At 43.2% G+C, this 15,567-nt stretch overlaps 1 protein-coding gene across 1 annotated transcript in view; it reads right to left on the bottom strand.

The window, feature by feature from the left end:
- MND1 (meiotic nuclear divisions 1) overlaps window positions 1-7,867 on the bottom strand; it is a gene marked incomplete at both ends in the record, with an annotated part of 44,132 nt that extends 36,265 nt beyond the window's left edge. The window contains 4 exons of the mRNA XM_081998891.1: window positions 2,898-3,046; window positions 4,535-4,592; window positions 5,414-5,479; window positions 7,661-7,867. Of these exons, the coding sequence (XP_081855017.1) occupies window positions 2,898-3,046; window positions 4,535-4,592; window positions 5,414-5,479; window positions 7,661-7,867 (480 nt within the window). The remainder of the gene's footprint in view (window positions 1-2,897; window positions 3,047-4,534; window positions 4,593-5,413; window positions 5,480-7,660) is intronic.
- Window positions 7,868-15,567: the final 7,700 nt, after the last annotated feature.

Genomic DNA, 15,567 nt, shown 5'->3' with positions numbered 1-15,567 from the left:
TTTTGTGATACTCGGTGACTGGATTTAGAAACCCTTAACAAAATCTGCATGCGTTCACATCAAGAAGAATACAAACATTAAAATAGCTAATTTGAACTCACAGACAGAATCTGGTATTGACTTGTAAAAGTGTTCAGAGCCATTCGTTAGAAATGCCAACTTTTCACTGTGTCAACAGAGAAGGTATTTTCAGCTAGTGAGTGTGTTTTTCCCTGAAATGCTGAAACATTTCCATTCTCATCAGAAAAGCAAGGTGATGACTGTCTAAGTATTTTTTTAAGGACTCATAACATGGTCTAAAGAGAGCTCTTATATCAGTAAGCCCATATGTTAGGAGCAGGACTTACTTTGCAACCCCTTCTTTGGGTTTGTTAACAAAAATATTTCTTTCAACTGGAACAGTTTTATACTGCAAAACTGTTTATATCAGCATAGTTTATTTACTACACAGAAATAACCAGGAAATAATATTACAATACAATAGCTGCATGCCAATTATATTTCCATAATAATAGATAGTTTTATGCTTAATAATGTCACAGCTCATTTAAAGCAGTATAGCATGTTTGTAGATAACCCCTGGATACTTACGGTGGAGCACATTAGGCAAATCCTGCTAGACATTCCAAGGAAAATATTCATCAGGGTATGCCAGAGACCTGCTTGACCAATTATCTTTAAAATTCACGATGGGACTGGGCCCAAGGGCAAAGACAACAAATATCAACTCCTTCATTCAACTTCTTGGCTGTAATATGCAGCATGAGCAAAACCAGAAAGTATCCAAGAGCACATCATTTGCATTCAACAAGACAGTGGCACCAGGGTGTTTGGTGAACAAAGCAGGCGTTTTGGCATGTATTTGCTCAGTTGGCACAGCAAGTAGCCTGGTCTAAAACATGTGTGAATATACTAATACGTTGAGTAACTTCACTAGGAAACGCAGTTCCAAGCCACTGCAGAGTTAAACCGATCTGTTTCAGACAAACAAAACTTCATTGGAGTAGGAATCAGTGCATTGTTACTACCAGTCAATAGAAATTAATTTAAGCCCAGTCATGCCAGACTCTAAGTCCATGCCTGAAAATAGTACAAGCATATCCAACTAAGTAGAGAAAGTTTTTAACACCTGGACTCATTTGAGTTCTGAAAATAAAGGCAGTAAAGGAACAGACAAAATTGTCAGTGGGACAACTTGGTATTAACCAAGTCTCAGTACACACAAGGTACAGTTTATATCTGTGATACTAATAGGTCATCTGAGATGCTGAGAAAGTTACTCAAAACATAGAGCAAGTCAGTGGCAGAACCTGAAATTAAAAAGTCAATAATTTTGATGACCCATACAGTACCACAAGAGTTAGCTCAAGCAACACTTTCCAACTCGTACAAAGCACCTGCCTGAAAGGTTGTCAATATACAGTTCCCATTGACGATGGGAAGGACTGCAGTACTTCCTCCTTACTGCCACAGACCCTGAATGCATCACTGGCTCATAAAAATGACATGAATTAGTGAATAAGGAGAAAGGGAGTGAAAGTTCTAGCTAGTCTTACTCTTGATCTTGAACACTGGAGCAGACGCATAAGGCATGGGACAGAGTACCAGTACTCTCCTCCCTCTGCCAGATACACACAAGCAGACACACAAAATGCCTTCAAATAAAGCAGTCTAGAGCACCCAGGCCAGTAATGGAAACATTCAGGACAAAGGGAAAGAATCTTATGTTGGTTAAAACAGAACAGTGGACTGAACTCTTTCAGTTTAGTAATGACTGAGACTTACAAGCAATGACAGCATAGCAAGGGATAACTGACAGGGTTTTCTCTCAGCTGGTCACGCTACACTCTATGCATAAACAAGCAATTTCAACTGCATTGATCAAGTTATTTAATCTGATTTGGTGAAAAGTCTTCCGATTCACAAACTGCTTTTTCAGTTCATGCAGGGGAAAAAAAGCATGTTTTCATACAATTAATTTGGTAGCTTTAAAGAAGTAGCTGAAGTTGACAGCTCTGTATGTACTTAAGACAGCAACAATGACACCAGAGGTATGCCTGAAGAAAGTAATGTCTGTAAAAATGTTGAGATGCTATCAATGCTATTTTGCATTGATTCAAATGATTCTTTGATGAATGGACATAATGCGAAATAAGCATGGGAGAAGTTAGCAGTGTTGTGGTGCAATCAGACCATAAAGCTAGTTTATTGATCCTGTTATCATGTACTCCCAGTTGCAAATGAACTGATGAATAGATGCTTTCCCACTCCAATTAAAAGAAGCAAGACAGACAGTTCCTAAAAAGTAGGAAAGAACCAGATCAATAGAACAGCAGTGTTGCAACAAAAAATGCCTTGTTCTTCTGCAGATCATGACCAATTTGCTCTTTTCTCTTAATAAAAGTGCAATATGGGATTACACAAGTGCTCACAAATTAAACTACTGATAAAGGCAGACAGAAAACCACAATGGCCATAAGGACAACCATTGCCACATTTACTTGGGATATCCATTTCAGTCCTCTCATGACTTTTAGATCATTACCGCATGATGGCATACATTATATAAAAGACACATAAAAGCATATGCTGCCTAAATATTTGGAGGAAGTCCTTAAATGATGTTCTGCATCATGAATAATGTGCTTTCAGCAGGAAGTGGACAAGAAGTCTTCTCAAGCTCCAACAAGAACAACCTCCAAAACTTTTCTGAAGTAATAGCAAGATTGAGAAAGAATGTCATACCATGCAAGCCAGATGATTCCTAAAGTAAAATCTGTGTGTGCACACATATATATGCACACGTGAGAACACAATATGAAAAAGAATGACAAGAGGGTATAAGGAAAAAGCAAACCCATTCAGGTAAACAAGTACTTTCCTTAAAATAGATTTACCTGAGACTGCAATTCTTCCAATTTATGCTTTCTGGCATGAAGAGCTTTACTTGGAAAAGCCCAGAAATAATTGGAAGTTCCAATTCTATCTGTGTCCACCATGCCATCATCAACTAAGCTTTGCAGAATCTCTTTCACCGACATCGAGGCTAATAAAAGTAAAAAGATCAAATTAGAACCACATAGCATCTGAACTATGGAGATTTATGAATACCATAAGACATCATCCACAACCATCTGTATGAGTATTTTACTATAACGTCAGCTGGTTGGACGATTTCAGGAGGATACCATGCCTGATGCTTCACTTGAAGGAATGACATAAAAGCTGCTATTATATACAGTCTGCTACCAGATGTTTGTAAAACACCGCTCATGAGTATCACAAAACATACATGCATATTACAGTATAATACCAGAACAAACTCATGAGAGGGTACCTGAGAAGTTGTTTTGCAATCTTAATTCTAACATGGATTAACTAATAATTTCTTGATCAGGAGTATATTTCCCTTTGTAATGCTTATCAAAGCATTAAACAGCAGCAGAGGCACTAAAGCCATCTGTCTACAGACTCAGGAGGGGCAGATTTTACTTTTGATTACGTTCAGTTCCAATGCTGAAAGTCATCTGCAGTCAGAAGGATGCAAAACATTTCTGAATGTGAGCCGGCAGTGTGCCCAGGTGGCCAAGAAGGCCAATAGCATCCTGGCTTGTATCAGAAATAGTGTGGCCAGCAGGACGACGGAAGTGAGCGTCCTTCTGTACTCAGCACTGGTAAGACCAATTAAACATATGCATTGACAAACCAATCAAGACAGCATCACGTATCTTCAAAAGCCCATGAGTGCCTCTGTTAGCTGCTGACATAAGTGACAAGCACTGCTTTGCAATATTCACATATATCTGCAGTTCCTTTAACAAGTTCATTTTCCACAAAGATATGCTAGTCAAGGACAGCGGCAACTACACAAACATTATGCTTTGTCGCCCTTTTGTCAATGAATGTAGAAGGAAGAAGAATGAGGAACATATAAAACCACTCAGCAGCATAAGATAAATCTTCTTGGACCTAATCCTAAACCAATGGATCTCAACAGGAAGGCTTTCATTGAAAAGTCAAACCCCTTCCATTTACAGCTGTACAGCCATTTTTGTGGGGGGAAAGCTCAACAGTGCATTGACTGTGTACATCTGGACTAGCGCTCCAAGATATTTGTGACATTACAGATACCTGAATCCTCTGTTCACTACCTGAGTACACATAACAATTTCATAGACTAAAAGTCACAGCAAGTCAGGCATCTCAGAGCCTAGGAAAAAACCCACCCCATAGTAGTCAACTCCACTTAGTTAATCCCGTTTAGTGGTTAACTTGGACTTAGCAGTGACATTTTAATTATCTCCCATTTTGGCCCTAACATACGTGACAAACATTAGCAAACCAAGATAGGAGTATGCTGTTGATACCACTTCTAACGCTACAGCCCTGCCATTGACTGGTCTCCCTTTCTAGCTAATTTTTCCATTATTATTACAGTCACAAACTTAAAATTGTAGCCAGGAAAATTTACACTGTAAGACCTGTCCCAAAAATGATTAATGGCTCAAGAGAAATAACTTTTGTAAACACTTACTAATCCCTTTTTCTTTTGGAGCAATCTTCTCTATATCCTTCAACTGGAACACATCTTTCTGTGCAAAACATAAAAGACACTTTAGCTCTAAATGACAGCATCATCTAAGCCTGAGTGTTTTTCATGCTAAATCTATGCCAACAAAAGCAAGCAGGAAATACATTGCATGTTTATGTTTTGCTGGAGTAATAGGCTGCATATCCCTCAATAGAATTAGAAAATTCTCAGAATTAAAAAAAAAAAAAAAAAAAAGACTACTATTGTAACAAGCCCTGTTCTTTGCTTTGGTACTCCAAAGTCACTGTAATTTGACTGAAGTTAGACTGTAAACTCCTTAGGGCAGATAGAGCCAAGGTTAGATTGTCAGCCCCAGATGCATCACATTGCTCAAGTACTCAAATATCACAATAATTTTTTTAATAGGTGAAACATTGTGAATTATGTATGTCACCAATATAACTGTAGCTCTGCTTTTGGATCTCTAGGTTCTTCTCCCCAGTGACCTCTTCCAGGTCTGCTCATCTTTTCTAATGCTCAGACCTCTTCCTCCTCCCATAAACAGCAGCAAGATACTTCCTAATCTCTTACTATGCCTTTTACGGTAACAGACTCAAAATGAGAAGATTTGAATAGGGAGCACATGAAGCATTTAACACCACCTGTGCATCTTCATGCTGTGGCTCCACCTGGGGACGAGCCACCTGATCAGAAGCTGATCACATGAAGCAAGCTCTGTCCCTGTAATTTATATATTGATGACACACGGGACCAGTGAAATGCATAGCAGGATACACGGAGCTCATCTACATCCACAATTAAGCTCCTTTCAAGACCTGTTTTCCCACCAATGTAAATGCAGGACAACTACAAGTTACTTACTGTTTCAAAAAAGATCTCCATCATGCGAACTCTCTTCTCCTCAAAGCTCAGACCTTTTTTCTTGGACTAGAACAGGGGGAAAAAAAACCCAAACCCAACAAGTTAATTATTCAAATGGTTGAACATCTGCTCAGAATTCAAATCTATTTACCTCTAAGTTATATTTGCAATTCTTTAAAATACCTCACCACTAGCCCCAGACTTTCAGATAAAACTACAGCTTCCCAAAGAATCATTACACCAAGCTAATACACCTGCAATCCATTAAACTGATGGATCTACATTCTAAGTTTAGAGCCGACCTGTCACACAACTTACTCCAGCTCAAGCCTCAATGTTTGTTGGCTATACCCAAACAGTTCCTTGTTTTACCTTACTAGATTTAAAATGTGTATTTATACCAATTCTCAGCAACTCACCCAAATGTTTAACAGTCCTTAAAAAGATAAGAAGGAATATATTAGGGGGGAGGGGGGGATTTGTTTATAATTACTTCTTGTCTTATGATACAGAGACATTAGTGTGAGATGTAGGCCATTTAGGGTTTTTTTTTTAAGGAGATTAAGTGCATTTATGAGGTACTACATCTTTCTTCAAATTTCCTACCCAACTTTAAAATTTCAAGGTCAAGTTTTAAAAACTGTATTTCTTTCGTTTCTTTTCTCTGCAATTGCGTGACCAAGCAATAAATAACATTGAAATAGAAGCAAAAGGCAGAAATGACTACGCACAAACTGCTACCAGTAATACAAAACTGAGAAACATCCTCCTCTGCACACTCTCAGAGACACTATTTTGACATGCCCCTTGCAAAATTAGGATATTAAATATTTCACAGAGAATTGGAGCACAGTTCTCAACAACCCAAAAGCAGTGGCCTAGAAGGTGAATCCAGAAGGTGATTCTGGAGAAGGTGAATCAGAATCTGCTGATTCAGCAAGGTGAATCACTTGCCTGATGCTCTGCTTCGCAGGCTGCGAGACCCTGCACTGCTGTATACAGCTACAGAAAACTGAAAGGGGGATGGAAACAACAAAACAGGATGCTGGCAGAAAGAAGCCTGCCTTTTAAAAAAAAGGCATGAGTACTGTTGCCCGTGAGTCAATAGAAGTGGGGAGTCTAACTTAAACATGGTGCTTTGTGAAAGATGACTAGGGTTTGTTCCCAAGCCCCGACAGAAGAGAGTCAATACCATTTTTTACTTCTTAACTACTGCTTCTTTCTTAAATAAATCACACGGTAAGGCAGCATAAAATTTAAAATGTGCATCAAGAGCAAAATGGCCCGATTGATTTAGATTTCAAAAAACAAATTGAAAAACTAGTTTATGCAGCTACAATAATGCACAGACATGAACAGAAGCGAGTCAATATTGTACTTAACGAAACTACTATTAATCGTTTTTAAAGTCCCCTCCCTCCTGCTTTAACCAGAGACGCCCTACGTCGGCACTGACGTCACAGCTCTCGCCAGCGACATCGGTGTGCTGCAGAATTAGAACCTGGTGCCGCCATGTACATGCGAGTAGGAGCAGGAACAGAAACCAGACCCATCTTCAGCCTCTCCCTCCCTGCAGCACCAAGAACAAACCCACTCCGCGCACGACGCGAAACTTGCGCGGCGCTTCTGAAGGCACGTGCCTAGGAGCTGCGTCCCCCAGGCACCAGGTTTCACGCCAGCCCTCCGACAAACCGCCGCGAGCCACCAGTCAAGGCGTTTTCCAGACAAACGGAATTCGTTTTTCACGTCGATGTCTCTCCCCCACCTCTCTGCCCGGCGTTGCACGCCACGTACATAAACCACACCAGGCGTCACCGGTTTTTGCTCCCGCCACCGCGGGCGGTCTCAGCGATGCCGTTAGGGGCATTTGCGGCCGCCGGCAATTCCTCCTGCCCGCACCCCCCTCGGCGCAAGCCAGCCTGCTCACACCCGGGTGTCCGCACAGCCGCGGATGCCCATTCCTCCCGGCCTGCCCGGGGGGCTCGGCGGGACGAGCAGGCACCGTGCCCTCCTCAGGCCATGGTTAGTTAACGGGCCTGCTCTTCCAGGTGCCGGCTGAACTTGCGTTGCTCTTCAAGGAACTAGACACACACACGCCGTGGGGCGCTGCACCACGGACCGACCCGGCGCCGTGAGTGTTCACCGGGAGCCGCGCTGCACTCCCGCACCGGGGGAGCCAGGCGTCCTGCCGCTGCCGTGCCTCCTTCCCCAGAGAAGGGGGAAAAGCGCGGAGCGGGCGGCCGTTACCCGTAGCAACGGCCGGCTTGCCCCACCCCCTCCCCACAGCACTGACCGGCGCCCGCCATTACCGCCCCGCGGCTCTCGTCGCCAACGAGAGCGGGAGGAGGGCGAGCGGGAGCAGGGCGAGCGGCCCCGCCGCGTCACTAACCGCCCGGCCCGGTGCGCGGCGCCAGCGAGAGCGGGAGGAGGGCGGCCGGCCCCACCGCTTACCATGTCGCCTCCGGCGCGGGCGAGCGGCGCAGTTTGATTTCGGCGCCAGCGGGAGGGGCGAGGCCGCCGGGAGGCGGGAGGCCGCCTGTACCGCCCGCAGCACCGCCCACCGCCGGCCCCGCCCGCCCCCGCCTGCCGGCCGCCTGCGCCCGGCCGGCGCCCCGCCTGCGCCCGGCGGGGCGGGCAGCAGCCCCAGCGGAAGCGGCCCCAGCCCAACTGCGCCGTAGCATGAAATTAAGGAGGCAAAAAAAAAAAAAAAAAGATGCGTAAAGTTCTAGTCTGGTTTTATTACTCTGTGCAGTCGTCCAAGGAGTAGATCTTTGCAGTCTTGCCGTACCAGAAAGCCGGTTATCACTTCTCTCCCATTTTACATATTAGAATACCGTGTCTTTTGGTGTTTGGTTGGTTTTTTTTTTAAACACATACCCCAGGCACTCGTAGGCGGCTGAAGCTAGGGAGCAAAACTCGGCGTTTGTCCCCAGCTGACCCGTGAGTTACGTGAGGTGCCAGTTGCAGGGAATGTGTTCAGATTTAGGGGCCACAGTTTTGCATTTGGCATGGCCCAGACTTCAGAGCAAAACTTTCTCACGTTCTCATTTGGTCTTCCCAAGTAACCAGCGATAGGACAAGAGGAAATGGCCTCAAGTTGCGCCGGGGGAGGTTTAGATTGGGTATTAGGAAAAATTTCTTCACCGAGAGAGTGGTCAAGCATTGGAACAGGGAGGTGGTGGAGTCGCCATCACTGGAAGTGTTCAAAAAACGTGTGGATGTGGTGCTTTGGGACATGGTTTAGGGGCATGGTGGTGTTGGGTTAACGGTTGGACTCGATGATCTCGAAGGTCCTTTCCAACCTTAATGATTCTGTGATTCATGTGTTTCTCAATACCTCCCCAGTTTATATTTTGTGTAGAAAGTGCAATTTCCTTCACAGATGTCACTGCCATGTCTTCAATATATATTTGCTGTATTGTTGAAATAAATAAAAATGAACAAAAAGTTTTAAAAATACTTTCAAGCCCACCACCATTGCCTCTAATCATCTAAAAATGACTTGTTCCTGAGTCTCTGCCTACAGCCGTGGGTTTGAAAAGGCGTGGGATACGTGCTTTCCACCCCCAGGTAGCTACTCCTCCAGGATGAGGCGCTGGGCCTCCCTCGGTGCATGCACTGCGTATTCTTTCTTCTCCAAGGCCCAGCAGCAAAGATGAAAAACAAACACGTTAGCAGTGGAATAAAACGACGTGAATTGTACGACTAGCACGTTATAGGAGCAACAGGACGTGGAGAAATAAAACCCTCTCTGCCCGTGGAAGCAAAGGACCCGGGCACATCTGGTGATGCTTGGAACAGTTGTTTGTTGCGATGACTGTTCTAGCGACTTTTAATTACTTAGTTTGTTTTAATTATTATTTGTGCTGTAAATTACCTGCCTTTGGCTACAGCAGTTCTGGGAAATTGCAGCTTGGCAGCAGCGGGTTCGTATCTGCCATGCTACTGCTAGAGTTTAAATTCAAGCAAATGAAAACGCGCAAGCTGAAACGTCCCCATGAAGATTTTCCATCGCCCTTGCCAGGTGCCCTCTTTCCAGAAACCTCAGGTTCTCTTCCACGCAGACCTGGCCGTGATCCCGTCCCTCACTGCGCGCACCAGTGTATTGCTAAACATGAAATGCAAGTTAGGAAGGACGTCATTAATATGAAACTTGGCATTCCTACAAAACTCAAAGCTGCTTGTTCTTTCATGCTGCCTCGTGCATCATGCTTTCAACGCGCTAACTGGCGACGAAACCTGTTGGCACGCCTCCTCGATCTGTTGTGAGGGCGCGTATTCTGTGTCCCTGCTTTTCCCTTCCTTTGGCCAGCTCTCAAAGCCAGCGTGTCCCCACGCTCCCTGCGACAGTTGTTTTCCCCGTCACCGTGCCCTCCTCTCCCCCAGGACGTGGGCCCTTCCTGCTCCTTCACAGCCCGAAACAAAACCCAGCTCCGCTCCTTTTTTTACCGCTGCCAAGCAAACGGCTGCTACGACATTCGCAAAGCACCCGCTGCGGCGTGGGTTTTCTCCAAGCGACATGCGTGAGCGGCAGAGCGGGTGTCAGAGCCGAAGCTGCTGCTGGGAGAAGAGGGAGAGGAGAGGGAGGAAGGGGTTTCAGAGAGGCGTTGACGCTGAAGCGGCCCTGGGGCACGTACCTCACGTCTGCTTTGCAGCACCAGATCAAAACTAACTAGTTGGAAGGACCAGGGGGGTGGGAGAGGTCCCAAGCGGAAGGAGCATACACAGCAGTACCTCATGCTTTGTCGTGCGAGGGGAGTTTTCCATTACTGGGTAAAGTGGAATGAGCAGCTCCTAAAATGCATAAAGGTCTGACATTTGTAGTGGGCTTCAGGATGGTATATATGTGCTTTAATGTGGTAGATCACAGAACTGCTAATCTACTATCAATATAGTAGATTATTGTTAGATTAACTGCTAATGTACTATCAATATAAAAACAAGACAGTGGATGGAAATGCTGTGGAAGGGGGACTCATAACTGTGCCTTTCTATTAGAAGATTGTTCTCATTTCCCTTTGATTTTCTTCATCTTCAGCAGTTTGGGCTGAAATTTTCTATACTAAGGTGTCTGACTAAGATTTTTAAGTACCAGCCCAAAACAGCTTTTTGCTGTTCTTGAGATAGAGAAAATATATTGCTTTGTCAGTGTTAAAGTATGTTTAGATGAGATGAAGTTTGTACCCTCCTTCATTTTGCTCTTACAAATCTGTAATTGAATTACATTCATAAATTCTGTTTTGAAAGGACTTTGAAGTGACAACGGCAGGCAGGACGCTTAGGAAGTAGGAGAATGAAAGTTGTCCTACTTTAATTTTGTTCCTTTCCTATATATGCACCATAGTGCAGTCTTTAGTTACATGAGCTATTTTTTCAACAGAAGGGAGGAATTAAGTTGAATAGCAGATGCGTTTACTTCCAGAAAAGTAACAGCAAACCTTCCGAGTCCTGTGGCTGCCTCCCACAACAGCTGTACAACTAACAGCAAAGAGATGCTTCAGTAGAGCTTGAGGATGGAGAGCTCTAGGAGATGCTCACTCATGGGAGGCGATACCAACTCCTCGGAGGTCCAAGCAGTCTGCGGTGGGATGTGGCCGGGTATCAGGAAGCAACATGACCCATGAGTATCCCACACAGGCTGGTCTCTGCAGCATCTGCCGCCTCATTTCATCCTCGGATGAGCGTTTCGACTGTAAGCAGACGTTCTTCCTACCAACATCTAACCTGGTGAGGAATGCTAGCTGGCCCTCCTCCAAAACTTACTGCTTCCACGGCTTTGCTAGCAGAGCTGCTGAAGAAAGCACTTACCAACTCATTGAGGTGAGTAGCGTAAATTCCAATTTTTTTGGTAACTAGGCATTTCACCAAAAGAACCAGTGAGCATTCACATGCCTAGCTCAGCTAACAGGTATGAGGGTCACCAGCCTTCAACTGGAAATAGCAATAAGCAGCGTGTGGTGGGTATCTCTTCCACCAGCACAGCTGGGGCCTGGAGAGAACATTTGTCCACAGAAATGACACTGACTGTTCCAGTTCACTGAGATAGTCTGGTGCAAATTCAGGAGCATTCACACGAAAGGTCAGCAAAGCTGTGGGGATAGTTAACTGCAGCGCAGCACAGCTGGCTGTGAGAGACAACTTCAGCCTAAGGAACAATGAGGCATTTTTGAACGTGCAGTGATACGTTAAGTGGTTAGTACTCTAAACAGAGAGAGCCTGGCTAACATCGGGGACCTAAAATACAGGCACCTTTAGCTACTTGGGCCTTACTCTCCCTGCCATTGTTTCTCGTTGGTGCGACTGGGTTCTGTATGCCTGTTTACGGAACTTCTAAAAGACCCTGCTGCTGCATTTGGGTCAGTATTCAAATAAGTACCACGGGAAGGCCGAAGAGGAAGTTGGCCGTTCACTGCAGAATTTTCCTGGTAACTGGCCGTGTTCAGCAGCCTCACCATCCTACCTGCCTGCCTGTCTGACTGTGCTCAGCGGCAGAGAGCCTCAGCTATAATAATTCAGGGGACAGAAAAAATGTCTAGTCTGTCAGTGAGAAACGTTTGGGAATACAACAAGAGTCTTGGTTACTCATCCCTGTGGCTTCAGGGTACCTTGTGCTAGTTCTTCTGTTCTGCATGGTCCTTTTTGCATGGGAAGGAACAAGGTGCTCCACAGCTCTGAACATCAAACCAACACTGCTCTGCTTCAAGCTGTGAGGTTCTTCTCTCGCTGGCAGCCAAAGCAAGCCTTTCGTAAGCATCTGAACTTCAGGGCAGATAGACAATATGCTCCAGTACATTCAGCAGCAAGACTGTATTTTCTGGACATATGTTCATCTGAAGACTGACAGAGAAAAACAAAACTGATCCATAATGTTGCAATAAGTTTGCCTTCAGGAGAAAAAAAGGCCTCAAAACATGGTTGCTGACATTCCCTACGACTTGTAAGAAAGCATAAAACATGGATTTGGGGGCAAGAGCCATGGCAAAGGATGGTTGCTGTGTATTTCAGCCATCTCATTTCTGAGTGTCCTGCCACCAAGCGAGTGCCCATCAGCAAGTCCAATCTCTGTAGTCTCCTCCAGGGAGATTGTTTCCAAGCCAAATGATGTGTCTGAAGATTCTCTCTTACTTCATGAGCGAATTCCCAATCACGAGGAGTCCTCAAAAGGATTCAGGTTTGGAATGAGGTCACCAGTGACCAAGACGACATATGTACTATATAAAATCAAAGTTAACATGAGCTGAAAATTTGTTCTTACAGGAAAGGAGTCAGAGTGAGCACCTAAGGCAAATTTTTGGTTCTTTTACAATAATTTATATCTGCTTTTCTGCAGCAGACCCTTGAAAGATTATAGCACAGCATAGCTGAAAGGTACTGTACGCTTCCATGATGCAAATGGAAAAGCTTACGACTCATAATCTTATTGCCACGACTGAAAATGTTAATTTTCATTACTGAACTGAAGAAGGAAGGGAGGAGATAAGGAAGATCCAACTCCCCACCTTCTTCCCAAGAACGGCCCAAGTCCAGCTTTCCTCTGTGTCTATATGAAAGCTTAACACTCGTGAAACAATCAGTTTTCTTCGCCTGTGACCTGTCTGTGACCTGTGGTGTGAGGGTTTCCTTTTGGAAAAAATCACCTATCCTCCTGCATTACGGGGCTATTTTTAGGGACAGTGAGTATGAGACATATGAAAAATAAATCCTCAACTATGAAAATAACAGAGGAAAGAAGCTTTATTTTTATTATTTGAATTTTTTGTGCGTGGTGAAGGTACACATTTGACTCTGGTTTTCCTACATTTCCAAGACAGAGTAATTTCCTTTTATTCATTGGCTAAAGCATCAAGAATACTGTGGCACACAGGAAGCTAAAACTACACACACACACACAAACACTTTGATGCGCATCTTTCATCCTTGACCTTAAAGAGACAAAGTTTGTATTTAGCCTCACTGGGATTAAAAAAAACCCCAAAATACAACAACTAAAAAAAACCAACTGAGAATAATATTTCATTGTGAGTGTCAAGAGAGTGCAAGGCTTACATGTACACAAAACATATGAGATTGACTTACAAAGATGGAATGTACAAAAGCTTTTTTAAAAAAAGGTAAAGAAAAAAGACTCACTCCTAGAACTGGAAAGCTGCAGCTGCAGAAATCTCAACTGGTAGAGATTTCTAACAGGGCTACTGTCATACACTATGCAGCTTAGGGAACATTCCCATGTCATAAAGCCAAAGCAAAAGTGTCAGGGTTAAGGCCGTGTTGCTCACAAACATCAACTGAAGTGCTGTACATTCATTGGAAATAACACGACCCACTAGGTATCTTCCTACTCCGTGGCACAAATACCTTTCGCGCGCTCTCTGCAAACAGGCCAAAACAATCACTGCTCACAATTCTTGAAGAAAATTTTCAGTGTACATCATGATTCCATAACTAGCTGTCACCCACAACCGAAAGTCTTTTCTTTATAACAAACACAGCATATTGGGCACTTATAGTTCTCATTATGGCAACACTAGATCCTTAGTTATAAATATATTGACATAAAATCGAAAGCCCTCTAGCTTTTACAGAACAGAATAGCATTTACTAATAAATAACTCTCCATCTACATTAGGCAAATGCTTGCCTAAACCATTTTCCTTTTCTTTTTCAGCTACATTGCTGCTGGTTTAGCCTATGTAAAAATCCCCTACTGTTTATTTTTGATTTATCTGAACAGATCCTTTTATTCTATTCACAAAACAATGAAAATAGTTGTCTAGTTTGTCCTAAAATGCTCCAAATTACACAAGATCTGATAACCTTTTGAGATTACTTTTGGGTTGAAGATTAGTTAAATGAAGCACATACTTTCACCATTCATGCTGTGCTGCTAGTCAATTAGCATTCCAGGGAAGTCAAGGGAACATTTGGTTATACCTGAAATCTGGCAGCAGAATGCCTATAAAGCCTTTAATAAATGCTAACAACTCAGCAAATCAAGTAGTGCAATTTTGATGTTCACTTAATTGGATAAGAAAAAAATACGCCATTTTTTTAGAACAGAATTTCTGCTTTGGTTGGTCTTTGTCAGGTTTGTAAGCCAAGCATTTTAGCTAAGTTGGCTTCAGCAGCGTACCATAAAAGCAATGTGTTTCTCAGTTTCCTGGTGCCAGGCAGATAAGGTCAGGCCTTGGGAGGGGATGCCCTATGCCACTGAATTTGAAATTGTAGTTGGCAGCATTTGCTGTCAGAAGGAACTCCAAATCAGTGACATTTTTCAGGTGTGGTAAGTGCTGCTTTGGCGATAATGTCTTGAAAACCCAAAAGACTATTCAGTCTTAAGAAAAAAATCTACATCACCCCTAATAGCTATTAGCAGGGTTGTAAGGGGGTTGTGTGCAGAATTCCATAGTTCATCAGGATGCACTGGGTTGACATAGGTTGCATAAAAACCTGGTAAACAATACTGAGTCAAAGGGACTGAAAATCTTTTGAAGAAAAGTATACACATGGAATAGTACAGTCTTAAGTATATGTTTTGTTTTGATATATAGGTTAGGGTCTGATTTCTGTGCTTCTGGGAGTTCCTGGCAACAGAGGATTTGGCAATGTTTCCTGAGTGGAAACCATGCAAATTTAGTAAAATTGGAACTAGATTTGATTAATATTATCCGTAACTGACAGCAACAGCACATTTCTCCTTTTCTTTTTATCTCAAAGAACCTGTGCACCCTTTTTTCTTTGTTAATAAATACAGTTAAAATGCTACGTACCTTTTCTTCATTGATAAAGTCGCCCTTTAAGGGCATTCCAATGTCAGAAATGGTTTGTTTGCCAGAACGTTGCTTATAAGGACACTTAGAAGGAAATTACTTGATAATCAGAAAATTTGATCTACAACTTTGTTAAATTTTGATAGGACAGTTTATTGTGTAATGATTGAGAGATCATCTTCAGAATTTTAGGACAAACTCCGTTCAAGCAGAGGATATTTTGTTCTCTTCATAATAACAAACTTAAGTTTCAACATTTCAAAAATGTTACCACCAGTTTCTTAGCTGCATTATATAGTCCAAACCTTAAGCCTTATACACAAAATATTTATTCCAATGAAATAAGGAAACTTATCTTTGCATGAGAATTTGTAAATTGGCTCTATG

The sequence above is a fragment of the Phaethon aethereus genome, assembly GCF_964289735.1.
Source record: "Phaethon aethereus genome assembly, chromosome: 4".
In the NCBI taxonomy this organism is placed as follows: domain Eukaryota; kingdom Metazoa; phylum Chordata; class Aves; order Phaethontiformes; family Phaethontidae; genus Phaethon; species Phaethon aethereus.
This window is presented reverse-complemented; position numbering and strand designations above follow the sequence as displayed.